General features: G+C 41.6%; 1 protein-coding gene across 1 annotated transcript in view; it reads left to right on the forward strand.

Annotated features, from left to right (window-relative positions):
- LOC126215058 (Y+L amino acid transporter 2) overlaps positions 1–27,967 on the forward strand; it is a 78,104-nt gene that overhangs the window by 29,399 nt on the left and 20,738 nt on the right. Inside the window, exons 4-8 of the mRNA XM_049941707.1 lie at positions 2,548–2,663; positions 10,241–10,366; positions 10,460–10,559; positions 16,405–16,449; positions 26,475–26,702. Of these exons, the coding sequence (XP_049797664.1) occupies positions 2,548–2,663; positions 10,241–10,366; positions 10,460–10,559; positions 16,405–16,449; positions 26,475–26,702 (615 nt within the window). The remainder of the gene's footprint in view (positions 1–2,547; positions 2,664–10,240; positions 10,367–10,459; positions 10,560–16,404; positions 16,450–26,474; positions 26,703–27,967) is intronic.

Genomic DNA, 27,967 nt, shown 5'->3' on the forward strand with positions numbered 1-27,967 from the left:
GTATTGACAAAGAGATAACTTATTAACTGGATGAGCGAAGGCATCTAAAATAAATGGGAAGCAGTAAATTGTACACAATTTGCCGTTGATACTCCTATAAGGACTGCTTGACAGTGGGATTTTCAGATCTAAAAGAAACACAGCATAAATTTTAAAATTAACTAACTGCATCGCTACAGCCTAGGAGAATGTCACCAGCGGAAACAAACATTGTGCCACAGGATGGACCTAATCAGCTAGAATCATCACATAATCCTTGGCAGTAACCCAAACTTGCAGAGTAACTGTGGGGTCAACACAATACCACAGTATGTCAGTCCACATGGTCACTAAAGCCTGCCGTGTTTCGCTCTTGGCTAGTAAACTTGGTCAGAAGTTGCAAACACTGTGAAACAAGACTCATACAACCAAATTAGATCCTTAAATTATTCCACAGTCTAACATTTGCGGCTTTGGCATGACTTTTTCCCATTATGGGTATTTACATCCTTGATGATGAGTGATTTTGGAATTCCAGCTCGGTTCCCGAGTGATACATTCAGTTCTTCAGTGACTTTTGCAGTTGTTGTCAAAATCCTATTCAATGATCATCCGTCAGTCACTCAACGCACGCTTTCATCCACATTGTAACTTAGTGGACGACATTTTTCTGCAGGATGAATTTTTGACACGATGTCTCTGAAACATCAAGCTTTTTGGCTACTTGTTTATGGAAGAAGCTACCATACAAGCACCACAGTTTGCCCACATTTTAATGCACTGAGCTCCAAAATAATGCACTCACAACAATACCCCATCTCCAGTTGCTCATGTTCATATCACCACTTTGGAGTATTCCTTACGTTTAGCAGTTGTTTAGTGCAAATGTGTTCCAACCAGTTTGTTTTTATCTCAGGGCAATGTATATTTGTTTTTTCTTGAAACCATATTTAGCCTTAGTAACAGGGCAGTCCCATACAATTGAGCAAATGTGTTTACTGGAACAACTGACCACACGGTAAACAAAATTGCCTGAACCGTAAGTTACTTTGCAGTTACTGTTTATATTTTTGTTTCTCCCCAAAGTTACATCGTTACTTTGCATCAAGTTATTCACATCAGTTTTGATGGAATATTGTGAGGGTGCCATTTTCCCCCCTGTGATAATCTCAACTGACTTTCTCAGTTCTAAAAATCCCCTCCTGCAACATGCATAAGTAAGTGTAAGCCTGAGGATATGGCATTAAGGGTAACAATCATATTATTACTGTCCACACAAGATGCCTCCAAATAAACAATATTTCTTTGCTGGACATGGAAAGTTCTGATGCTCCTCAATATATTGTGGAAATTTTTTTCCTTGGTGCTGTCAGGAGCTTGCTGCTGTATTGACTCTTTGCCCTGTAAGTAAAAATTTCATAGTCTCGTAACATATCCCTGTTGGAACTGTCGCAGTGAAGTTTGTACTACTCAGACCGTTGATGCTTTTTTGTAATGGGAGTACAAAAAGGAGATTGACTTGCAGAGTCTTCATCTTCTTGAAATTTTTGTAATGGTTGTTTTAGATATGCCATCATAATTATAAGTGTACAGATGACTTTGTTTCACTAGATGTTTAAAATATTCTAGTATTCTAGTCATGCTTCCTGGTTATATGCTTTTATGAGATTCTTAATTATTTTCCTACCCTTTCTGTGAATTATCTGTCCCTTTGTGTTATTTGAAGACACTGACAGATTCAAGAAATAATATTGGCAACTACTGATTCACGGATCACTGAATTAAGTACTGCTCTTTGTAGTTGAGAAACAGTGTTGAAACAAAGCAGTTTTTGCATAAGGCAATATTTTTCATTTAGTTAATACCCTGCAAAGCAGATAGCCAAGAATGTGGAAGAGTGTGAGAAGAGCACTGTCCCTCCCCCCTCCCCCCCTTCCTCACATACAGACAGTTTTCTAAACTGTCTAGTGTACTTGCATATCTGGAAATCAAGCAAACTAGCTTCTGAATGTATATACAAACACTCCAGTACCCCAGGTCATTTAAGTCACTGACTGAATATTTGATGTAAGGTTCTCTTTGTGTATTTTCTACTTTATTGGTTCACTGCTGGTTGTGCCAGGTGAAAATATAAAGTTTGTGCTATATTTTGATAGAATACCATGCTAACGTCGCCACATTATACAGAGAAATGAATCAATTGACATTTATACTGCATTTTTCGTTCTTTCCACCTTCCTTTTCTCGTTGGAAAATCTTTGTTACCGTGCCCATATACATTACGATGTGGATAGTGGGTTTTTTTTTCTGTCAGTTCCCTGATCCTAAATCTGCACAGATTGGAAGCATTCCTCCTCCACTCCCCATCTCTAAAAATTACAAGATAAAACATGTATGCATAAAAAAATTAACCCATAGAATATTACTTTCTCTGTGTATTCAGTAGTTATGCCTTGTGTAAATTAATCTGTCTTTAATAAGTAAAGAAGTTATTTTATTGTTTTGCATTAATGATTTAGTTTTTAGCTAACGATCTTAAGAAGAATTGAAATACGTGTGATATTGCAGGCCTACAACAAATGCCATCATGGGTCTGACATTTGCAAGTTACGCCATTCAGCCATTTTTCCCAAACTGCTCAGTACCTGATGCTGCAGTTAGAATGATTGCAGCTGTCACCATATGTAAGTTATTTACTTAAGTGCAAATGTACTTTACGTGCAACTCATTTTAGTTACATTATACGAGCCATGACCCTATTCTTCATTTCAAAAGAAATTTATTGCATAACATGGTGCATATTGCCACTTTTCTGTTAATATTAAGATACTTTCTGATATATGTAATAATCAGTCAAGGCATTTCATTGTGTCAGCTGAAAGTAAAGAAAGAGTTCTGAAATAGATTTCTTTTTTCACTAGTTGTTCTGCAATTTAAATTAGTTGGTTCATCAATCTGGCAAACCTTATTCTGGAACTGAATCAGTATTTATGCTACACCAAGTGTACCTAATATGTTCCAAAATGCTGTGGATAAAAATTGTATTTTCTGTTGCTTGTACCTATGTTTCTGTTGGTGATAAAAAGGTGGGATCGAGTGTTTCGGATAGCCCTTGGACTAGGAACACAAAAAAAGGATAGTCTTAGTGTCAATGTCCTAAAGCACCAGGCCAAAGTATGAATATTGCACACTTCCTCCTGGTTAGGCAAATGGAGGTAATCAGTTGGTTCTTTTTGCATTTGATGTGGTCTACAGTGGGCTGGATGGGGCTTACAGAGGCACCATTAGTTAATGCGCGGTTCCTCGGAAAACGTCAACTTTGCCATCACCAGCAGACTAAAACACAGCCAGAAATTCAGAGATGTTTATGCACAGCAAATGGCTCTAATTTTTACAATGTATTCCTATCTTGATCTCAACCAACCTTCAAAATATTCTTCATATATTTATCTATTTCTGAGATACAGAGGTTCAAAGTTAATTGTACATGTGAAGTATGCACGTAAAATATAGTGAGGGAAAAGTGTAGCATACAAAGTGACATAGTATGGGGAGAGATCCTGTAAAGTGTCTCAGTTATCACCTGGGAACTTTATGTTGTAGTACTGAAGCATGTGCAAATTTTTTTTTTGTATGTAAAATCTGGCCTGAGATCTAAAATTAGTTTTGCATTATTTCAATGTCATGTAAGTAAACTATCTAAATTTCACTGACCAATATATACATTCTCATATGGATTACAAGCCCTGTTGCAGCAGGAGAAAGGCAGGAACCAGTGGAAAACCCCTCCTATCAGAGCACAAAAAATGCAGATATGTTCCTGTTTATTTAAAAGACTCTGACTGAAAAGTGGGGCACCAGCTGCCTCATTATATCTTTCTCAGCACTTTTAAAGAGAGAGAGGGGGGAGGGGGGGGACACTGCTTTTAAAGAGAGAGGAGGGGGAGGGGGGGGACACTGTGGCAGAGGAACATAGCTGACACTGAGAGAACAGTGCTATGACAGTGGGGATGAGAAAGAGGTAGGTAGTGACTGAGAAGAGACAGTAGGAAGGAATGAGATAGTAGCAGTAAGAAAGAGCAAGATGGAGAAGTGATAGTGAGAGGAGACTGTAGTAGGAGGACAGCATGGGGCAGTGTGTGGCTTTGACACAGGAGACAATGACAGAGAGACAGAAAGAGATAATGACAGTGAGTTTGGCTGAATTGGGGGGGGGGGGGGGGGGGCAACTGGGAGTGGGTGGGTATGAGCGACTTACAGTGATGGAGTAGTGGGTGTGAGTGAGTTACAGTTAGGACTTCTTGTGGGAGTTTCAGGTGAGTTACATGTCAAAAACAGTGCGAATAAGTTCTCATGCCAAAATTTTTGAGAAAATTGAGGAAGGTAGAATGAGGCAGCTGGGTACCCTATTTTTTCAATCAGTATTTTTAATAAACAGGAACATATTCACATTTTTTGTACTCTAATAGGAGCATTTTCCCACTGGTTTACATCTGCATCTACTTTTAGGTACATCAGTTTCATCTTAGTGAAAACTGAATGATTGCCCTTGGTTCTTAGTGGCTGTAGTAACTAGATATATACATTGATATCATAATCACATGGTTAAAGTAGAATAAAAAGCCGTAAGATTCACTAACAAAGTAAACACTGTGAAGTAACAAGTGACCTATTAAATTGAGAAAAAGAAATTTGATATGTGAAAACAGTTTAACTTTTGATACAACACACCGTACCATCAGTGGTTGTGTGCCATGTGTATCTGATTATAAACCACTGTTGGTCACTACTATAACAGCTATCTGGATTTAACTAAAAAATGAATCATTCCATATATGTTCCAATACATGTTCATATTGCCACATTTCATTATTATTTTGTTTGTTTCACAAATTGTGCCACACTGGTTTTCTGTTGTAGTGTTTATTTTGTATAGTCCTGTGCCACATTGCTCTAAATACGTACCCATCTAAACTATATGCATTTAAAATAGCAGTGGTGTGGTAGCAGTCTCAGAACCATGTCTCTGTTTTCTTTCTTTATTTTTTTATGTGCTATAGAGGCAGCTGTGGTTTTTCTCGGCAGGAAGATCCAATAATTCACCCATTGTACAGTCTACTAGTAGAAGAATGTCTCTTTTGTATTATCCATTTTGTAGTGTCCTGTGATCTAGAAATAACTGTGTAGACCCTCTGTTAACAATAATCAAATTATGAAAAGCATTTTTCATTGCAATAAAAAAAAGTCTTGTGTACCTGTCTAAATAACACCAGTTGCCGAAGATATCACCCGCTTGCATCCCTATTAGTTATTTCAACAAAGTAAATTAGTTACGTTGGACAGCAGTGTCTTCATACCACATCTGATAAGATTTCTGTTCATTTTTTCTTTGTTGTCAGAATCACTCATAGACCTGAACTACAACAATATAAAATTTTCCACAAACCCCACTAATGTACCTTCACAGAGAAGAAGCAACCTATCACTTTCTCAGTTTTCAAATTGTCACTGGCCATTGGAATAGTATAATTTGTAAATATAATTTTGAAACAGTCCAAGTGGCTTTTTTATTTAATCCTGATGGCCAATTTTGGTTGAACCATCTACATAGAAACTGTTGAATAGAAATACTGTCTCTTACATATAGATGATATCACACTTTTGACCAAAAATGAAAACTACCTAAAAATTGTGTGTTGTGGAAAATACTTTAATGCCCTGTCATCTCCTTTACCTTTGTCTACCTCCATCGTCCCAACAGTGTATTTCTGTTCCTCTTGATCCCCTTCTTTTTTACTCTTCATTATCTCTGGCCTGAAGCTGGCCCAGTGTTTACCAATGTAAAATGCACAGGAAATAATTGAACTGTACCTCCCAGACAGCTTGGTAGGAGAGGGCAAGCTGGTGGTGGAGGGGGTTCCATCCAGGTGACTGCCACGTGGTAGGAGAGGTGCAGTTAAATAGCTGAACGTCACTCACAAGCAGAACTTGTAAGCTACAGCTATCGTGTCTACAAATGTCAGGTTAAGCCAGTATGACTAATAATTCGACTTGTTGACCATTTATTTTAAAAAACGCAGTAGATTGCTGGACTGTTCTGAAATTGCAACGGAAAGAACAATTTCACCTGACTTGTTACCACATTAAAATTAGATTATTTTGCCACAAACGCAGCAGGGTTTAAACAATTTCATCTCACTAATATATTAATGCAGTAGTAAGTGCAACAATTGTGAAACAGTCTGTTATTAAACAAACAATTGGGTACAAATTGGGTCAATAGTGTAATGTTCCCTAGTGTTGATGACTTGTTCGTGAGCTCTAATATGATGTGATATTATTTAGCTCACCTTTTTATTACTTCATGACTGTGGATACTAAACAGGTCAGATTTTCTCTTCAGATTCTGCAGTAGAGGCTGGAAGTATCAAACTAAGCAATTATATAAACAAACATCACCAATAGTAGATGAACCAGGCTGTGAAGTAGCCATTGAAATAAAAAAAAAGCTCTGCAGTGTTTGCGGCAGAGCTGGTATATGACATGGTTGCTTTCACAGGTGGCCTAGCCTCTTATGGGGGTAGGATAAGCCTATGAGAGAACTGGAGTGGGAATGATGGGTCTGCGGATTGGGCAGACCTCGCGCCTGGGTGTTCCAAAAGGATACGATCTCTGGGCGAGGGGTTGGGATTGGGAGTAGCATAGGGATGGACTAGAATGCTTTGTAGGTTGGGTGGGCAATGAAATATCACTTTAGGAGGGGTCGAAAGGATTTAGGTCGGGGTGTCCCTCATTTCATGTCATGATGGTAGACGAACAAAGCCCTCCAGAAGGATACGGTTCAGCTGTTCCAGTCCAGGGCAATATTGGGTGATGGGGTGGTGGAATGATTGGGGCTGTGTGAGGATATGGCATAGGAAATCTCCTTCACCTGTCCATCCTGAACCCAGTTTGTCACATTCCTGAACATTTAACTTCACCTCTCTGATGGCCTCATCCACACCGCTGTCCACATTAAACCTAAAAACTGCCAACAGTATCTGCACTTTGACAGCTGCTATCCCTCCCACACCAAAAAATTGCTCCCACACAGTCTGGCCACATGTGGATGGCATATGAGCGATGAGAACTCCCATGCCCAGTATGCTGAAGTTCTTACGAGAGCCTTCACAAACTCTACAGGAGAGTTCTATATGCAAGCTACATTTTGTATGCATCAGTGTATGACCTAAGAGAGAGAAAACGCAAGCTCATAGCGACCACTACTTTTCGCTGAAAGCTATTTAAATTTTGTGCACTAACTTCCTTACTGTCAAAATATCACAGTACATATGACTTAATAAAACGTTAGGCAGTTCATCACGAAACTGATGACAGAGGCTGTGGGAGAATGTTTTTTGTTTTTTACAGAATAGTTTTGTCAAAATTGTGTGAGAAAGCTGGCACATCCACGTCTTCATTTCGCAGTGTGGCCCTGCCAGCACCAGGCTACGCACAAAATGTTTTGTACGTAAATGGTTTCAACTGTTGCGACCGTGATTCATTAACTAGGTAGATGTAGGGTTACACGTCACTCTAAAGGTGTGATACGTTACACCACAGTAGCTAATGGACAACCCGCCCTGGGTATAAAAATATACATTCAGTTGGTGACAGCAAACTGAGCAGGGTGCCCCTTTGGAATGGAGGCAGCTCGTACAGTGCTGAGAATGAGAATGCATTTCTGCACAGGACCCTGAGCTATCCTGCAGGAGCTGTACTAGACTTCCAAAACTCTGTTGCACCCCCCCCCCCTCCCCTCCCCGATCTCCCTCACTTTCTTCACATTGTCTTCTACATACTAGCAAAATCACATGTGGACAAATAAATACATCACATGTGGACAAATAAATACATGGCTGAAAATCAAAAAAGAAAGACACACATGCAATTGATGTATAAGGCCGTGGGCAGCTCTGCGTTATGGCGTGGACGTGAGCTGTGGCTGACATGTAAACAAGAGAGTAGAATTTGGGCACCAGAAATGGGATTTCTCACAGCAGTAGAGTGGCTTAGTACATTAGATGGAGTTTAGCTTGATGATTTGCGAGTAAATTAAATGTCCAGTTCTAAAAACTTATGGATCCTGAAAAGGACCTCCAACTTCTTGTATGTCCTTTAACTGAGAGGTCTTTTCAGACAGTTTGGACTACTCATATTGCTTTCCACGTGGAGGAAACATGTAAGGGTAATTAAAAGTTGCACCTATGAATGTGAAGCAAGTTATCTGCATTTCACCTGTCCGGCAGGCAAATTTCAAATCAGAAGTCACATTCAGAGGCCAAGTTTTGCATTACAGCAATACACCAAAATACCTCGAATAACAATGGAGAGAACTCTTAACTTTGAAGCAGCATCTGTCAAATGTTGCTGCTACATTCAACATGAGGAATAATGTTCTTCAAAAGCGTGCTGGCACCTCATGTCTAGCTAATGCTACAATACTACTGTTCGACAGAGATCAATAGTGTTCACGCTAAGAAGCCAGGTGTACAGCTCAGTTAGACAATATTAATAATTAGAGGCTGTGGTATCCCTGTCAGAATCTATAACGAAGTTGTGGCTGAATTAGCCGTCTTATAACTATAACGTACCGTAGATACCTCAAACAGAAAACCATATCCAGTAATGGGAAGAAAGCACAGGTCACACCTGACAGCAAGAATGGTGGCAGAAATGATCCCCAAAACTGAGATCCTATATCCGTGACATCGATTTTTCGTGCATCTACATGTACATCTACATGGATACTCTGCAAATCACAGTTAAGTGCCTGGCAGAGGGGCCATCAAACCACCTTCACAGTAATTCTCTATTATTCCACTATTGAACAGCATGCAGAAAAACTGACACCTATATCTTTCTGTGTGAATGCTGATTTCCCTTATTGTATTGTGATCATTTCTCCATATGTAGGGAAAGTTGGTAACTGAAATTTTGAGAGAGGATTCCACTGCAACAAAAATCACCTTTGTTTTAATGATGTCCACCTCGAATCCTGTATCATGTCTGTGACACTCTCTCTTCTATTTCAGGATAATACAAAACGTGCTGCCCTTCTTTGAATTTTCTCAATGTATTCCATTAATCCTGTCTGGTGAGGTTCCCACACCACACATCAGTAGTCTGAAAGAGGACAGACAAGCATAGTGTAGGTGGTCTCTTTAGTATGCCTGTTATATTTTCTGTCTGTTCTACCAACTAAGCCCAGTCCGTGGTTTGCCTTCCCCACAACATTTTCTGTGTGTTCTTTTCAATTTCGTTGTAATTGAATTTACGGCCTTTACACTTGACTGATTTATTCCGTAACCAAAGTTTAACGAATTTCTTTTAGCATTTGTGTGGATGACCTCACACTTTTCATTATTTAGAGTCAATTGTCAATTTCCACACCATACTGATATCTTTTCTAAATCATTTCGCAATTTGTTTTGATCTTCTGATGACTTTATTAGTCTATAAATGACCGCATCATCTGGAAACAACTTAAGACTACTGCTCAGATTGTCTCTTAAATTGCTTATATAGATAAGGAACAGTAAAGGGCAGCTAACACTACCTTGGGGAACGCCAGAAATCGCTTCTGTTTTACTAATGACTTTCCGTCAGTTTCTGCTAACTATGACCCCTCTGAAAGGAAGTTATGAAACCAGAACGATGTTTTCTAGATCTATGTTGTCTGTGTGTCAGTAGACCGTTCCCTTCAAGGTAATTCATAATGTTCGAACGCAATATATGTTCCAAAATCCTGCTGCATATCAATGTTAATGATATGGGTCTATAATTTAATGGTTTACTGCTACTACCTTTTTCAAATATTGGTGTGAACTTTCCAGTCTTAATGTACAGATTTTTCGTCAAGCAAGCAGTTGTATATGATTGGTAAGTATGGAGCTATTCCATCAGCATACTTTGGAAGGAACCTAATTGGTATACAGTCTGGATCAGAAGACTTGTGTTTATTACATGATTTAAGCATACACTGAACTCAAAAATAGTGAGCTATCTCATTACTGGTTTTGAACATCAGATGGATGAACTGCATTTACGGGATAAAAATTTGTGATTAGAGATCTTGTACATGTGTAGTACAGAAATTTCTGTAAGACCATAGCTTATCAGTTTTCTGATTAGCTATGTCTCAGAGAATGATAGTCATAATTAACATTTAATATTTCTCACTATAATTTTTGCTAATAATGAATTTGTTATGTACTTACAGGTTTCCTGACGTTCATGAACTGTTATGATGTCCGCAAGACTAGTCGAATGCAAAACCTGTTTATGTTCACTAAGATTTTGGCACTAGTACTTATTATCATTGCAGGGTTGGCATATTTTTTTATGGGTAAGTGGGAAGAAAAATGTTCCATATTTTTAAGATGGAATAATGTCAACAATTGATGTAACCAGTTTGAGGTTTATTTCTGTTTCTTTGCAGGCAACACTGAAAATTTCAATAATCCCTTTGAAGGTTCCCACTCGGATCCGGGCAGGATTGCTGTGTCCATTTATTCTGGTATATTTTCCTACTCTGGATGGTGGGTAACCTGCTTTTTCACTGATCTGTTATTCTAGTGTCTGCATGCTCTAGTTTGGTGTGATGAAAAGGAGAGCAGCTTGTTAACGATATACAAAGTTGATATACAGTAGAACCTCGCTAATCCAACCTCACGTAGTCCAACTCCCCGCTTAGTCTGACCGACCCATTTCTGGTGTTTGTTTACATATGTGGGCTGCTGCTGCAGTCAGATCTGGATTTGTCGACAGATCAGTAGGCTGTTGACCGATGGTAGGTACGGTTGTTTGATTAGTTTTAGTATGAAATAATCTGTTTCTAGCTCCATCAATAAATGGTATGCACACATTTGTTTTATAAATTAGAGAAAGCGTTCTTGCAAATTGAAGTGTGTAAAAGTAAATTACGGCACCAACTGAACATAAATGTGTGACGCTGTCTTTGCAACTGGATATTGAGCTCAGTAATAAGAGTGAGTGGATCAGTACACGACGCTGACTACATGGTGGAAGCAGAATTGACGACCAAATCATTTATGCTGTTATTTGAACAACTGATGAGAATGGGAAAGATAATGACAACAATGAACCTGTGGCTGAGTATCACACACGCACGCGAAAAATGGATTTGATATAGCTCTTCAAAACATTGAACAAAGTTCTACGTCTACCCCAATAGATATTTTGTGGATTAGGAAATGGCGGAACATCGTGGCAAAATAATTGTCTTAGTCTGCTAAGCAAAAGAACAATACAAAATTTTTATTATCCTGCGTAAGAACGTACCACCGTTTTTTACCCTGTAATTTCTCAAGTGTTAAACAGTTGAGTGCAAATCAGTTGTGTGTCAATGCAATACTGTAATAATATATCTAAAAACAAAGATGATGTAACTTACCAAACGAAAGCGTTGGTATGTTGATAGAGACACTAACAAACACAAACACACACACAAAATTCAAGCTTTCGCAACCCACGGTTGCTTCATCAAGAAAGAGGGAAGGAGAGGGAAAGATGAAAGGATGTGGGTTTTAAGGGAGAGGGTAAGGAGTCATTCCAATCCCGGGAGCGGAAAGACTTACCTTAGGGGGAAAAAGGGACAGGTATACACTCTCGCTCGCGCGCGCACGCGTGCACACACACACACACACACACACACACACACATCTATCTGCACATATACAGACACAAGCAGACATATGTTATATTCATATCAATACTGTAATAAGGTATGTACAGTTGTTACACACACTCTCACAGTAACAGAATAATACAGACATATTTTACAGAACAGGCACTACTGTACATGACACTTTTGTGTAAGATTTTTTGTGTGTGTCAATGTTTTGTTTTCATTTTGTACTGTGTTAACATTTAACAGTATTTCAGATAGTATTTCCAGTTGAAAATTAAAAGTTGTACTGTACTGTATTATGATGTTATGGGTCAATAAAACTGTCCTCTGGTAGTCTGTCTTGCGTTCCGACCATACTCTGTTCTGTAGGGGACAGGTTAGCGTGGTTCTACTGTAGCTTCTTCGTGAAAGATTTTCAGGCATTGCATCTGAAGTATTGTCTAAACAGTACGACCTGACACAATGCTCGAGAACCTTCGGAGCAGTTGTTGTGCGAGGAAAGCCTCAAACAACACAGTATTGCTTCATTTGAAACTATTTTTCGAAAATCTCACACAGTGTGTTACAGTGATAGATTCTAATTTATTGTCAATGCAAATTGTCATTAATTCAGTGAAACTACAATCGAGTAAGACCAACCTTCCATTTACCTAATGATGATCGATCAACATCCACAGATTAACATTGAGTCACCTGTGCCCTCAGGACCAGGGAGTGAAGCAGCAGCAACATTCAGGCATTAATAACCAAACTCTCTACTGGCACTGGTCCTATTGCAGGAGGGGATGTGATGGATGCCATCAATAAAATTTCGGCAGTCAGTGGGACCCGATAAGCGAGGCTCAGCAGAGAAAGCACTCAGGAATGCTCCCAAATCTGAGGCTTTTCCCAATACCAATTATCACGTGCAATAATTGTCTTGAAAGTAATGTCACTAAGTCTGTAAAACTAACGTGTTAGTACAACGAATCAATTCTTCACTGTGTGATCTTCCCGTGTTGAGACATTTTTCTCAGCTAGGTTTCCAAGGCGTCCCAGAAGGCTCAGTCGGACTGTCTTTCTGGGTACAGGTAACAGCAGCTTTCATGCTGTGGACAGTTTTGGAGTGGCGTCCTTTGGAGGTGCCTGGGGCTGAGGAAATAATACCACTGGAATTGAAAAATGACTGAGCATTGCCTTGACTTTGGATCTACTCATACATAATGACTGCGAGGTATGCCACTCGGAGCTCTGTCTCTTCGTCTCAGGATCGTATTCAGAAAGCCAAACTTATTTCCCGTTATAACACTGTTCAAAAAAGTGGCATTATTTCTACATAATTCTAAGTTATCCACAAATGAGGATTCAACTGGACACGTGGTCGTCGGTTAATCTTGTCGGGACCAGTGCTGCGTCCATTTGTCTGCAGCTCGTGATCTGGTGACTAGTGTTGCTGCCTCTGTATCACGGGGTCCTGGGTTCAATTTCCAGCCGGGTTGGGGATCTTCTCCACTCAGGGACTGGGTGTTTTGTTGTCTTTATCATTTCATCATCATTCATTAAAGTGGCGAGATTGGACTGAGTAAAGATTGAGAATTTGTTCGGACACTGATAACTGCGCAGTTGAGTTCACCACAAACCAAACATAGTCATCATCTACCCACATTTCTTCATCTGCCATTGCTCAGTTACAGTGGTTTTGGGTACATCCAGTCTGAGCTATCATGCAGACTCTCATACTATGGGACGAGTTCAAAATTTCACAGACGGGAGCCGGTGTCTTCACGTGTCGACAGCAGAGCACATCCGGAGCATTGCCTTCCAAAGAATGTCTCGCATTGCTGAAACACCTACCATTTTGACAGACATTTGTTCCTAAATGCCCGATTGGTCCGTTGAAACATTTCTGCAGTGGACTTCCTAAAATTCGCATAGACTTCAATTGCACATATCTCATTGTTTGAGGGAACACTGTCACCACAGGAACTGGACTGCTAAATGAGGCTTTACGTAGACACATTCCGATTCTCTGGGAGGTAGGAGGGAACTGAGGTTTGTCACATTGGGGAGCTAACAACTACCACAGACTAATGCTGAATGAGAGACTGTCTTCTGACTGATTGGAGCATCGTAGTAGAACTGGTGACGTCACTTTCCAGACAAACCTTTTGAGCAACTCAGTACTGATTCTGGAATGTGGGTTTGGTAGGCTGATTTCAGTTTCCAGTGTCAATATTTGCTTTGTCTGTATGCTCTGTTCCATTTGAATTGTGATCGGGCAGTCAATTCGCTGCTTACTTGTAAGATGTTGGTTAATGTGGTCACTGTGATCTTTGTATGGAGTCAGTACTGGGTTCGACTGGAAGTTATGCATTTTTGTTATTTAATTGGAGAGAAGTACTTTTCCCTTTAATAAATACAATGAGAGATATAAATGCTGGTATGAGGTGTGTTCAGAAGGTAAATGCACTGTGATCATAACCATCTGTGGTTTTTTGAGAGCTGGCAACACTGTGTGTTAAAGGGGTTCCCCCTGACCAGAGTGAGCACCGTAGGAACACAGTAGTACACAAACTGACGTAGTGTCCAGTTGTGAGAAAGATGTCTGTAAGAAATCCCACCAAATGCGAGCCACGTCCTATAATCCACTTCCTACTCACAGAAGGTATAACACCTACCGAATCAAAACAGTTTACAGTGAAGGTGTTATGAACAGAATGACTGTGTTTAAGTGATGTAGAGAGTTTAGTAGGGACAGAACAAATGTTTGTGATGAACAAAGGAGTGGCGACATCACACTGGCTGACAAGTCGGTGGGGCGGGGTGGGGGGAATTAAGGAAACTGTTAATGTAGACCGCAGACTGGCAGTGGATGAAATTTATGCGATGTTTCCACAACTCCCCAAAAGTCCTTTATACAAAACACTCACAGAAATGCTGGGATACCAGAAACTGTGTGCAAGATGGGTTCCAAAACAGCTGACGGAGCAGCACGAGAAAATTTGAGTTAGTAGCACCCGCAAGTTTCTTGAGTGACTCAAATTGGAAGGTGAGGATTTTCTGAGCTGTACGGTCACTGGAAATGAAATGTGGGTGGCTTATTACATGCCTGAGACAAAGATGCAATCACTACAGTGGTGTCGTACCAATTTTCCATCTGCCTGAAAATTCAAAACCACAGTTCCTGCCAAAAAATTTATGACCTCAGTGTTTTGGAACCGAAAAGGTAACCGGTTTGGTAGAGTTCGTGCCTCAGGGATGCTATTGATGCACAAAGATATTGAGACACCCCAAAAACTCAAAAGGAGTGTTGACAACGATAGGAGGGGAATGTTGACAAGAGGAGTGTGCTCATTGCGCGACAACACGTGTCCTCATACAGCTTTAGCCACTAGGGCACCCTTGGATTCATTTGGTTGGGATGTTTTGAATCCCTATATTCCCATGACTTTGCCCCTTCAGATTATCATCTTTTCACCTCCATGATGGCAGATATATGTTAAACTAAATTTTCAAATAACAAGCAGGTGCAGAAAGAGGTTCTAAAGTGGGGGTTAAAGCTATCGGCTGAGTTCTTTGAGGAGGGCATAAAGAAGCGTGTGCCATGGCTCACCACGTGCATTGAACAGGATGGTGATTATTTGGAATAATAGTCAACAATATCCTGCAATTTTTTTTCAAATGCAATTTTTCTAAAACGTATAAAAATTTACTACACTTACTTTCTGAACATGTCTATTTTCTCTTTATTAAGAAAATTGTACTGGTTGGTAACAACTGTGTATTCTGCTTAGCCATCTAATTTGTAATCTGCTATCCCCCCCCCCCCCATCCCCCCCCTCCTCCCCATTTTTTTAAGTGGAAAAGACTGGCAGCAAAACATTCCTTACATCTGTCCATGGGAATACAAATGTATCTTTACTCATTTAAAAGTTTTCTAGCTGTTCCACATCTCCAAAATGTTCCACCAGTTATCACTTCTGATATTTTTCTGTGACACACGTGTTCTGTGTGGGTGTAATGAAATAGTTTTGTAAGCATTAAGTGGCATACATAAGATTTTTAAACATCTGCTCTTCAACGATCTCCCTCACCCCCCAACTTTATGCTCCTAAACTAGATTTCATGCACATCCATAAGGAAATCTTTCTCTTATAATTAAAAGTATTACAAAAGTTTGCGTAACCTCGCCTCTTGGTGCTCATGAAACTGGAAAAGCTACTCTTAGACACTATTAGCATAAAACAACTAATTGTTGGTAAACTGAGATTTGGTCAGGCTTGCAATACTAATTCAGTCCTAGTGTGAAACACAACAGTGGAAAATTGATTTTTAAAATTTAGTTTTTGCCTGTAGAAAGTTCTGTCATGTGAAAACCTAATCAAGATTATTTGTCACTGATGGGAAATTGGTTGGTGGAAATCTGAATTTGGGGGACAGAAGGAGAGATTTGCAATGTGATGCTGATTACCATGCACTAGATATTTGTTTTTGCATTTCTTGCAGGCAAACTCGAATTATCATTGGCATTACTGTACTGTTTTATTAAAGTCAGAATATAGAGTGTAATTGAATAACAAAAGTTTACAAAGGTTCTTGGGAAAACTCTGCATAAATTTATGGGAGGGGGGTGAATGCGCACATTCAGTTCTGTTTTGAAGAAATGTACCAAACTGATAGAATGTAATATAGGATATGTTGATATTTTCCTGTTGAATGTTGAATAATTACCATTGGATTTCCTTTTTTTCCAGGAATTACTTAAACTTCATGACTGAAGAGCTGAAGAATCCTTATGTGTAAGTAGACCTAGCTTATAATGCAGTATACCTTTCCTTAAAAAAATGTGTAAGCAACACACTACAAAGAAAGTAATAAAAGTTAAGAATGCAGTAGTAGAACAAATTGATGAGTTTCTGTATTTAGTGCAGTTAAAGACAGTAAATTGAATGGGAGTGAAAGAAATAAATGGATTGGGGTGCTTTTGGGAACCTAAACAGGGTTTTCAAAGCTAAGCTTCAAATGCGTCTGGAATGGAAAATTCAGTTGTGTGTGTCAAATTAAGACAGTGAGACATTGACTTAAAGTATGAAAATCACTAAAAACTGAGGACCTTCTGTTGATCAATTGTGGATAAGGGACGGCGGCCAGTCAAATATGTACCAAGGAAAATTGCAAACAGCCGTTTGCTTTGAGAAGTTATTTTACACAGACCACCAGTTTCGGAATCTCAAGAACGCCCCTATGCGCACCATGTATAGACAGTCAGATATATCACTACTTGCATAACTTAAGCTACCAATATCTGGATCCCATGAATTTGTTTAAGGAGTGTTTACTTAAAAGACATGACCACAACAGTTGTGGTCAAGTCATGATAGGGATTAGGACCACACACACACACACACACACACACACACACACACACACTCACACTCACACTCACACTCTTTGTTTGAAGCGGAGAAAATCCCCGACATGGTATGGAATCAAACCTGGGACATCGAGCCACCTAAAACTGAACCGTAATGGAAGGGCAGGTGGTGTGTGGGCGCATGCGCGCGTGTGTGTTTGTGTGTGCACATGCGTGAATTTGCAATATTGCAAGGAGGTTAGTCTGGATTGATTCTTTTGGTTTAGGGGTGTGGTAGATTCCAACTTTCTGTTTATGGACGACAGTGACTGCCCAACACACAACCACTGACTCCCAAGGGGACTTACCACTCTTTTGTGAGTTCATGCTCAGCTACTATGGGGCCACAGCCTTTGCAGCAGCTTTTCTGTTCCTGAGCTGCACATCTGTGCCAGCCCTCGTGTTTTACACGAAACAGGTGACTGGGTAACGTGTAATCCCAGCCACGAATCGACAGGTAGGGTTCGTACGTACGCCCAGGAATAGGCCGGGCCATGGAAGGGTGATTACCTGAGCTGTTACCTTCCCAAATTTCCGGTTGGTCCCAGCCAGGAGTTCAGAAGGTGCGACCTGAGGTGTGAGCAATCACCTGAGGCAAGTGACGACCCTGCTCTGAGAGGTCCCCTCAGTTGGAACGAGCGTGCCATCGTAGATGCTGGCAGTCGTGGGCGATTTCTTAGCAATGAGCTAGTCACCGTCTTCATCTAAATCTACTAAACGTAAACGGAGTAAGGCTAAAGATTCAGAGACTCTCCCAGCTGCACCTCAGTTTCTCGTGGTATGGTGCACCAGGGGTGGTCAGCACGTTGCTACGATTAATCCGTTTATTATTCAGAAAGGTGTTGATGCAGTTGCAGGCCTTGTGAATTCTTCTCTGTTTTACATAATGGACTTTGCATCTTAAGTCCAGTTGTGATTTTCAAACCCAATAACTGCTTACAGCTTCGCTCCTCCACGGCTGTCCCGTTCGTATCGAGGTCCGTCAAAGACTGAATTCCTCACATGACGTTATTTACACTCGACTGCTTGATGCTCTCCAGTTGAGGTGTTACTGCAGTCCATTGGGTAATGAAAATGTTTGATGCAAACATAGTACATACACACACACTCATTGATAGAGTAGTGCTTCCATTGAAGATCAGAGCAGGCTATGAAGCTATCACAGTCCGGCCTTACTTTCCAAAGCCAATGCGCTGCCACCGGTGTCAATGTTACAGCCGTGCTCGCATGTCCTGTCAAAATACAGCCAATTGTTTTACTTGTGATAGGGATGCTGATGAGAGCGATTGCCCACCTCTTCCTTCCCACTATATCAGTTGTAATAGCGACAGTGGCGCCTCGCCCGTGAATGTCCTACGTATCTCGATTAGGGGGCCATCCAGGAGATCTGGATGCTGTCTGTCACAAGTTGTTGACTATTCGAAAGCCCTGCATTTTACCATCCAGCACTTATAGTACCATTCTTGCTTTGCCTCGCTCCACAGATAATGTCTACATCTACATGACTACTCTGCAATTCACATTTAAGTGCTTGGCAGAGGGTTCGTCGAACCACAATCATACTATCTCTCTACCATTCCACTCCCGAACAGCGCGTGGGAAAAATGAACACCTAAACCTTTCTGTTCGAGCTCTGATTTCTCTTATTTTATTTTGATGATCATTTCTACCTATGTAGGTTGGGCTCAACAAAATATTTTCGCATTCGGAAGAGAAAGTTGGTGACTGAAATTTCATAAATAGATCTCGCCGCGACGAAAAAAGTCTTTGCTGCTATGTAGGTTGGGCTCAACAAAATATTTTCGCAATCGGAAGAGAAAGTTGGTGACTGAAATTTCATAAATAGATCTCGCCGCGACGAAAAAAGTCTTTGCTGTAATGACTTCCATCCCAATTCGCGTCTCATATCTGCCACACTCTCTCCCCTATTACGTGATAATACAAATCGCGCTGCCCCTTTTTGCACCCTTTCGATGTCCTCCGTTAATCCCACCTGGTACGGATCCCACACCGCGCAGCAATATTCTAACAGAAGACGAACGAGTGTAGTGTAAGCTGTCTCTTTAGTGGACTTGTTGCATCTTCTAAGTGTCCTGCCAATGAAACACAACCTTTGGCTCGCCTTCCCCACAATATTATCTATGTGGTCTTTCAAACTGAAGTTGTTCGTAATTTTAACACCCAGGTACTTAGTTGAATTGACAGCCCTGAGAATTGTACTATTAGTCGAGTAATCGAATTCTAACGGATTCCTTTTGGAACTCGTGTGGATCACCTCACACTTTTCGTTATTTAGCGTCAACTGCCACCTGCCACACCATACAGCAATCTTTTCTAAATCGCTTTGCAACTGATACTGGTCTTCGGATGACCTTACTAGACAGTAAATTACAGCATCATCTGCGAACAACCTAAGAGAACTGCTCAGATTGTCACCCAGGTCATTTATATAGGTCAGGAACAGCAGAGGTCCCAGGACGCTTCCCTGGGGAACACCTGATATCACTTCAGTTTTACTCGATGATTTGCCGTCTATTACTACGAATTGTGACCTTCCTGACAGGAAATCATGAATCCAGTCGCACAACTGAGACGATACCCCATAGGCCCGCAGCTGGATTAGAAGTCGCTTGTGAGGAACAGTGTCAAAAGCTTTCCGGAAATCTAGAAATACGGAATCAACTTGAGATCCCCTGTCGATAGCGGCCATTACTTCGTGCAAATAAAGAGCTAGCTGCGTTGCACAAGAACGATGTTTTCTGAAACCATGCTGATTACGTATCAATAGATCGTTCCCTTCGAGGTGATTCATAATGTTTGAATACAGTATATGCTCCAAAACCCTACTGCAAACTGACGTCAATGATATAGGTCTGTAGTTAGATGGATTACTCCTACTACCCTTCTTAAACACTGGTGCGACCTGCGCAATTTTCCAATCTGTAGGTACAGATCTATCGGTGAGCGAGCGGTTGTATATGAGTGCTAAGTAGGGAGCTATTGTATCAGCGTAATCTGAAAGGAACCTAATCGGTATACAATCTGGACCTGGAGACTTGCCCGTCTCAAGCGATTTGAGTTGCTTCGCAACCCCTAAGGTATCTACTTCTAAGAAACTCATGCTAGCAGCTGTTCGTGTTTCAAATTCTGGAATATTCCATTCATCTTTCCTGGTGAAGGAATTTCGGAAAACTGCGTTCAATAACTCCGCTTTAGCGGCACAGTCGTCGGTAACAGTACCATCGGCACTACGCAGCAAAGGTATTGACTGCATCTTGCCGCTTGTGTATTTTACATACGACCAGAATTTCTTCGGATTTTCTACCAAATTTTGAGACAATGTTTCGTTGTGGAACCTATTAAAGGCATCTCACATTGAAGTCCGTGCCAAATTTCGCGCGTCTGTAAATTTTAGCCAATCTTCGGGATTTCGCGTTCTTCTGAACTTCACATGCTTTTTCCGTTGCCTCTGCAACAGAGTTCGGACCTGTTTTGTGTACCACGGGGGATCAGTTCCATCTCTTACCAATTTATGAGGTATGAATCTCTCAATTGCTGTTGCTACTATATCTTTGAATTTGAGCCACATCTCGTCTACATTTGCATAGTCAGTTCGGAAGGAATGGAGATTCACTTAGGAAGGCTTCTAGTGACACTTTATCCGCTTTTTTAAATAAAATTATTTTGCATTTGTTTCTGGTGGATTTGGAAGAAACGGTATTGAGCCTAGCTACAACGACCTTGTGATCACTAATCCCTGTATCAGTCATGATGCTCTCTATCAGCTCTGGATTGTTTGTGGCGAAGAGGTCAAGTGCGTTTTCGCAACCATTTACAATTCACATGGGTTCTTGGCCACACTCCAGTCGATTCAGCATTGCAGTTGTAAAATCTGCTCATATAATGATAACATCCGTGTCTCCTTCTTCTACAGATGCGCGATGAGCCACCAAATCTTTCCCCAGAATCACCTGCTACATTAACCAGCAGGCCAGGAAGGGCAAACGGAATACTCGCACACAGATGTTTTACGTCCCTAGAGCTGACACTCATCCGAGTCTTCATCTACCATCCACAAAGGCTCTAAAAAATCAAACAAAGGTAAACGGTCTTCTCCTTCACTGACTCGATGATCCTCTTCGATGGTGTCGCTGTGTGATACTCTCACCCGGCTGACCTCCGTGTCACCGGTGCACACTGCCAACTGTTTCTCTGCCCTGGGCTCCGCAGACTGACAGGGGAGAATGCCGACACCTTTGTGGGTCTCGTGGAACATGATCCTTCAGCCATTGAGGGGACTACCATTCATTTGTTCCATCTTCCCCATTCCCCATCACGACTCTTCTCCGATGATACGTTCACGGCATTATATCCAACAAGGAGGAATTATAGCTGCTCTTGGAATCCCAGCGTCCGCTTGTTTTCTGCCTCCAAGAAACAAAATTGCATCTTCGAGGCCGCTTTGACCTCTAGTGTTTCCTTTGAGTCCTCTTTGATTTGCGCCCCCTCCTCCCCGCAGACAGTATTCCATCTCATGGGGGAGTTGTGCTGCTCATCCAGGATGACATCAATTGCTAAACCATCTCATTGAACACTCGGCTGCAAGCTGTTGCAGTCTGCATTATCCTTTCTCACTTCACCTTTCTCTTTGCAACATCTACATCCCTCCGTCATTCTTGGTCACCAGCTCAGACTTCTTCCAGCAGCTTACTGGTCAACTCCCTCATCCCTTTTTGCTCTTCGGTGATTTTAATGCATGCCTTCCCGTGTTGGGGCTCTTCAAAAACCTGTCCGAGAGGTTCCCTCTTCGATGACTTTCTCAGTCAACTCGACCTCGTCAGTCTTACACTGGAGGACTGACGTTCTTCTCAGACTCCACCCACACACACACACACACACACACACACACACACACCACTGCCCAGCTTGCCCCTTGTCTCGAGTGGTCCATTCTCTTTGACACATACTCGTGTGTCCATTTCCCATGCGCTGTCCATTTGCTGGCTTCCGCCACACCACAAATGAACCCAATTGCCTGCTTTCTAAGGCCACATGTAGGCTTTACTCCTCCCTGGCAACCTTAAATGAACAGTATTTCCCCAGTTGTGATGACCAAGTAGAATATCTTACAAATGTTATGCTTACTGCCACTGAACGTTCGATTGCTTGACTACTTCTATACCGCGCTATGTCCCAATCCTTCAGTGGAGTCAGGCGTGCCACAATGCAATTAGCACACAAAGATAACAGTCATCTTATAATGGCAAACTTTATTTGATATAAACCTTGCATGCGCTGTGTCATGGCATTTTTGGGATAGCAAGAAAGCTAGCTGGCTTTCATTTACTGGTTCTTTTAACAGTTCCTCTCCCTCTTCTGTTGTGTGGGGCAACTTTCGTAAGCTATCTGGGACCAAGGTCCAGTCCCCAATTTATTGCCTGACTGTAGCAAAGGATGTCATTTTGTACCCTATTGCTATCAACAGCGTGGGCCACTTTTTTGTGGAGATTTCAAGATCCAGCCACTATCACCCTGCCTTTCCCCATCGGGTGGTACACTTCTGTTCTCAGAAGTGAGAGTGCTACAATGCCGCCTTTGCTACGAGGGAGCTAGATCGTGCTCTCACTTCATCCCAATCCTCCACCCCATGGCTGGAAGAGTTGACATTCAAATGTTGCAGAACCTTTCTGTTGCGGGCAAGCACTTTCTCCTTCATACTTAACATTTGCAACTGGGAATATTCCCAGGTGCTTTCATGAAGTCATTTTCATGCACTTACCTAAGCCCAGTAAGGACAAACATCATCCTTCTAACTACCACCCCGTTTACCTCACCAGCTGTCAAGGTAATGAAACGTACGATTCGTGGTTGGGTGGTATGGTGACTCGTGTCTTGCAATCTGCTAATAAATGCACAGTATGGATTTCAAGTGCACTGTTCTGCAGTTGACAGTTTCATCATTTTGTCGCCCCATGTCATGAACAGTTTTCTGCATTAATACCAGACTGTGGACATGTTTTGGGATTTGGAGAAAGTCTACGCCATCTGCTGGAGGACTGATATCCTTGTACTCTATACACATGCAGCTTTCGAGGCTGCCTGCACCATTTCCTTTGGAAATTTGTAAGTGACTGAGTTTTCAAGGTATGTGTGGGTTTGACCCTGTCAGACACCTTTATCCAGGAGAACAGGCTGCCTCAAGAATGTCACGAGCATCGTCCTCGTCGCTATAGTCATTAATCTTATTGTGGCTTGTGTCCTGCCAGGTATCTCCGGCTGGCTCCCCTTTTGTTGGTGTCTTTGGGATCTATTGCAGTTCTCCACAGATTTGTCTCCTCAAGTGGTGCCTTCAGTGATGTCTCGATCGTCTTTACTCGAGGAGCACCGACATTGGCTTTGGCTTTTCCACTGGCAAAATTGTTTGAATGAACTTCTGGCAGTGCAAAAGGTTTCTTCCACCATCTTTACATCTTGGGTCTGTTGCTATCTGCTCACTGAAACTACAAAATTCCTGGGACTCGTGCTCGATAGAAAACTTTCTTGGACCTCCCACAAATCTGACCCGATTCCTCAGTGTCCTGTGTGTCCTAAGCAATACTTTCTGGGGAGCAGATTGGACCCCTGTTCTCCATTTGTACCGATCCCTTGTCAGTTCTTGGCTGTTTCATTTACTCACCTGCACGTCCATCCATCTTACACCATCTTAAAACAATCCAATATTGTGGTATACATTTGGCCACACGTGTCTGTGTGCAGAAGCTGCCGACATACCGCTGCCCTAACGGTGTGGCGTTCTCCTCTGTGGATATGCGTGCCGTTTGTCTACTGTGCCCACCCACCCGTGTTATACCCTCTTTTTCGATTACTCCCTTGCCCGCTACGGGATGCGCCCTTCTTCTGTTACCTCCTGAAGTTCGCTTCCGGCTATGGCTCCGGCAGCTCAACTTCACCCTACCTGCCACAGACCGTGCTCGTCTCGGGCTTCGTTCGCTTCCTGAGGGAACTACTCTGGATCTGATCTGTCACTGTACATTGCTCAATGTTTGCACGCAACTTAGCGATAGCACCTTTGTGTACACTGACGTGGCTCTGACCGACCCTGGTGTCAGTTGCGCCTTCGTCATTGGCACCAAAGTGTTTCGGTATCAGATTCCAGAACACTGCTCGATTTTTAAAGCAGTGCACTTTTTCCTCTATCAGGGCATCAAGTACATCTCGTGCCACAGGCTTTTTGTTATCTGCTCCAGTTCTCTCTGTGCCGTTTAGACACTCAGCATGCTGTACACAGTCCATCCAAAAGAGCTTCCACTTGATCACTGTTGAAGGAACCACTGTGACGATTGGGTGGGTTCCCAGTCGTGTCGGACTGATGGGGCTCCCGGTCACGTCGGTCTGACGGGCAACGAGGCTGCTGCCGAGGCCGCAGTCGTCCTGCCTTGACCTGCTATCTCTTGCATTCCTTTGGATGATCTCCGTGTTGTTATCTGTTGGTAGGTGGTGTCACTTTGGCATCACCAATGGTCTTCTCTTCACAGGAACAAGCTCCAGGGAATTAGACCTTGCCCAGCAGCTAGACTGACCTCTCCTCGGCCCTTGTGCCTCGCGTTCATTTTAGTTAAGTTGCGTACTTGGCACAGTCTTTTTAGCTGTCGCGATTTGTTAAGTAGTGACCCCAACCACTTTGTGTTCATTGCTGTTACCGAGTGCCCTTTTTCTTAACCTCTTACATTATAGTATATATTTGCGTCTGAGTTATCAGCTGTTTTGGCAAACGTCGCACGGTCTGTTGACCACATTTTATTTTTTATCTGTTGCAACAGTATGGCAAAGGACATTTTATCTCTGATTCTGCGACTTCTGCTATCTCTACAGCGTATTTTGTGGATCTCTCTCCTGGAGAAAGTTTTTCTTCTTAGCTCTCTTTCCTTCCGTCAATTGGGCTCAATGTTTAGTCGCTTTTAACATCTTTTTCGTATTAGTGTTTGAAGGTTATGTCATGGATGCTTATTACTTCAGTTGTTTTTGTGTCCTAAAACAAAACAAAAAATAATATGGCAGGGGTGTTGGAAACACTGGAAAGTGAAGATATTGACTATATGGAATGGCCTATTTACTCCCCACACCCAAACCCTTTAGAGCATGCCAGAGGTGATCTTGGTAGACGTGTTTTTTTAACGAACACCCTCTCCCTGAACCGTGCAAGAACTGAAAATCCACCTTAAGAGAAGACTGGGACAATATCCCCAAAGACTCCTCAATAGTTTGGTAACCAGCACGAATAGCAGGTCCAAAATATGCTTTAGTGCCTGAAGAGGGGTATTCCTTGCAACGTGTCCGATATTGATCTTTATGTTGGGAGCCTAACCTGTGTCAAACATGACCGTTATTTATGTTTATTATCCACTTTCCCATGTGGTGCAATGTGTACCATTTTTCATTATAAACATGCTACTCCAATTCTATTGTGCATGTAGTGTGTTTCTTGTCATCTATCATTCCCTGTGGGTGTAATAGCACGATGAAAATTACATAGCAAAGATTCAGAAATGAGAATAATCATATTTATGCCAATTAACTGATAAAAATAATCACCAGTTATTTCAATTAAGATGTAAAAAAAAGAAAAATATTGCGCCTGGCAGGATTTGAATGCACAACGTTCAGTGTATCAGCTACTTAATTTATTTCCTACACTACAGCCCCAGTTTTATAGTGTTGCTATTTTCAGTGCTCTAGAGAATTAGAAGAAATTCTGTTTTGACAATTTACACAAACTAGGGCCCACCGAGGTGAATGGCTGCGGGATATGATACCTGTAACACTAACTTAACAACCACATAAAGGTAGTTTCAAAAAATTGATCCCATCCCTTGGAGACCTCTCCTCATGAGAAAGAAACCTGGGAATGTCCATCTGGTGTAAGGCATTGTATGGAGGTGACTCTTGGATTGTAGCAAAGCCAGAAAAAAAGAAAAGTAAAGTATTGGAAGTGTGTTGTTTCAGAATGATGCTGAAAATTCAGTGGACGAAGGTAAGAAAGATAAGTTTCAGGAGGATTAAAGGAATTTGTGTAAAACAGCAATTGGAAGAAGTAGTGAGATGATAGTACATGTGTTAGGCATCAGGGAGTAACTCCCAGGACTGTTACAGGACAGAATTTTTTTGGATAGGATGAACATGCTGCTTGAAGGTGGTAAGATTGTCACAGCAGATGAAATCATAGCAGGGCACATCAAATCAGTCACAAGATCCACTATAAAAGAGTCCACTTCCCCACCCTCACAAATTTTGATGTATTACAACCATGATAATTGGCCCCCTAGTAATAAGTTTTGTATGTATCAAGTTTTTTTGGTGTTGGGGCAACTTTATGATTATGTGCTTTGAGAATTACCTTTTCTTCTGTTTCAGTAATTTGCCACGAGCTATTTACATATCCATCCCACTGGTGACATTCATTTATGTGCTTGCCAATGTGGCGTACCTCGCAGTCCTCACTCCGATAGCGATGATCTCCTCAGATGCCATTGCCGTCACATTTGCAGACAAAGTCTTGGGACCGATGTCGTGGAGCATGCCCCTGCTGGTCGCGCTGTCTGCGTTCGGGGGCCTCAGTGTCCACATCATGACGTCTTCCAGGTGGGGCAACTGTCAGCACTGTGCTTTGTCCAGAATTTCCTACTCACCCATTCCTGTCTCTTAACACCCAAGTCTATTAGTCAGGTCAGTACCAAACATCGTGTATAGACAGAGTGTTGACCGAAACTCTGCTACAGTTTGTGCTGTGTGCCGTTGTCCGGGAAATGTGTGTAAATGGTAAGCAATAAGGACCTAAGGAGTGCAGCCAAAGCACAAGCACGAGCACCTGTTGTTTCGAGCCCCTGCAGAGAAGTCGTTAGTGTCAGTTTGTCGTACCTCCCAAGTTCGAGCACTGATCGTACCAGTTTTTGTACTGTAGTGCACGTGAAACCATTATGTGAGACAATGTGCTTTTGATATTTAAAAGGACTTTCTGGGTTTGTAACAGTATTCTGCTGGCAGCCTGCTTGTGCATCATTTATTTGAAAATAGCAAACCTTCACAGTACATCTATAGTTTCACAGAATAAATGTAAACAGTTGGAAGAGAAGAATAAACAGACAATCACACCACGTGTGCAGAAGTACCGGGAGTGGCAGAAATATTGCGCAGTTTTCAAATAAAAATAACTCCAATGTTTATAAAAACATTTTTGCAAGTTCATAGTTTATTATGAATCACAAAAAATAACAGTTAATGAAAAACACTGCATAAAACTTACATGTAACCTTTTACACACACATAAAGCACTAAACATAAGGACTGCATTATTTAAAGATAACATCATTTAAGTGGCGGCCATTCTGCAGCATAGGCTCCAAGTCTCACAGTAGAGCTGTCACACTTTACTCGACATTTGATTTGATATAAATGCAATAACTTGTCCTGTAGCTTCTTTCAAGTCTTGCAGTGTACGGCGTTCGTTTACACACACTTACAATTTGAGTTAACCCCAAAGGAAAAAGTCACAAACGCTGAATTCATGGTAATTAGATGGCTGAACAGTGTTGCCATCGCGAGAGATTATGCAGCCACAGAACTTGCCCCTCGAGTATCCTATCCCATAACATCGTTTGCTGTACAGGCCTTTGGTCCGTCTTGTTGGAACAAAATCTTTTTTGTACTGAGACAGTTTCTTTTCAGTTTGGGAATTAAGAAAGTGTTCAGCATTCTCGGTTTACCGTAACTGTTCTCCTCGAAACATACATCCCGATAACACACGCTTTGGTAACCCCGTACCGTACTGTGACTTTGGAACTGTGCATGGAGCATTCGTGTAACTCTTATGGGTTTGTGTCCAATCGATAGCGAAAATTGTGTTTGTT

The sequence above is a fragment of the Schistocerca nitens genome, chromosome 12 (assembly GCF_023898315.1).
Source record: "Schistocerca nitens isolate TAMUIC-IGC-003100 chromosome 12, iqSchNite1.1, whole genome shotgun sequence".
In the NCBI taxonomy this organism is placed as follows: Eukaryota; Metazoa; Arthropoda; class Insecta; order Orthoptera; family Acrididae; genus Schistocerca; species Schistocerca nitens.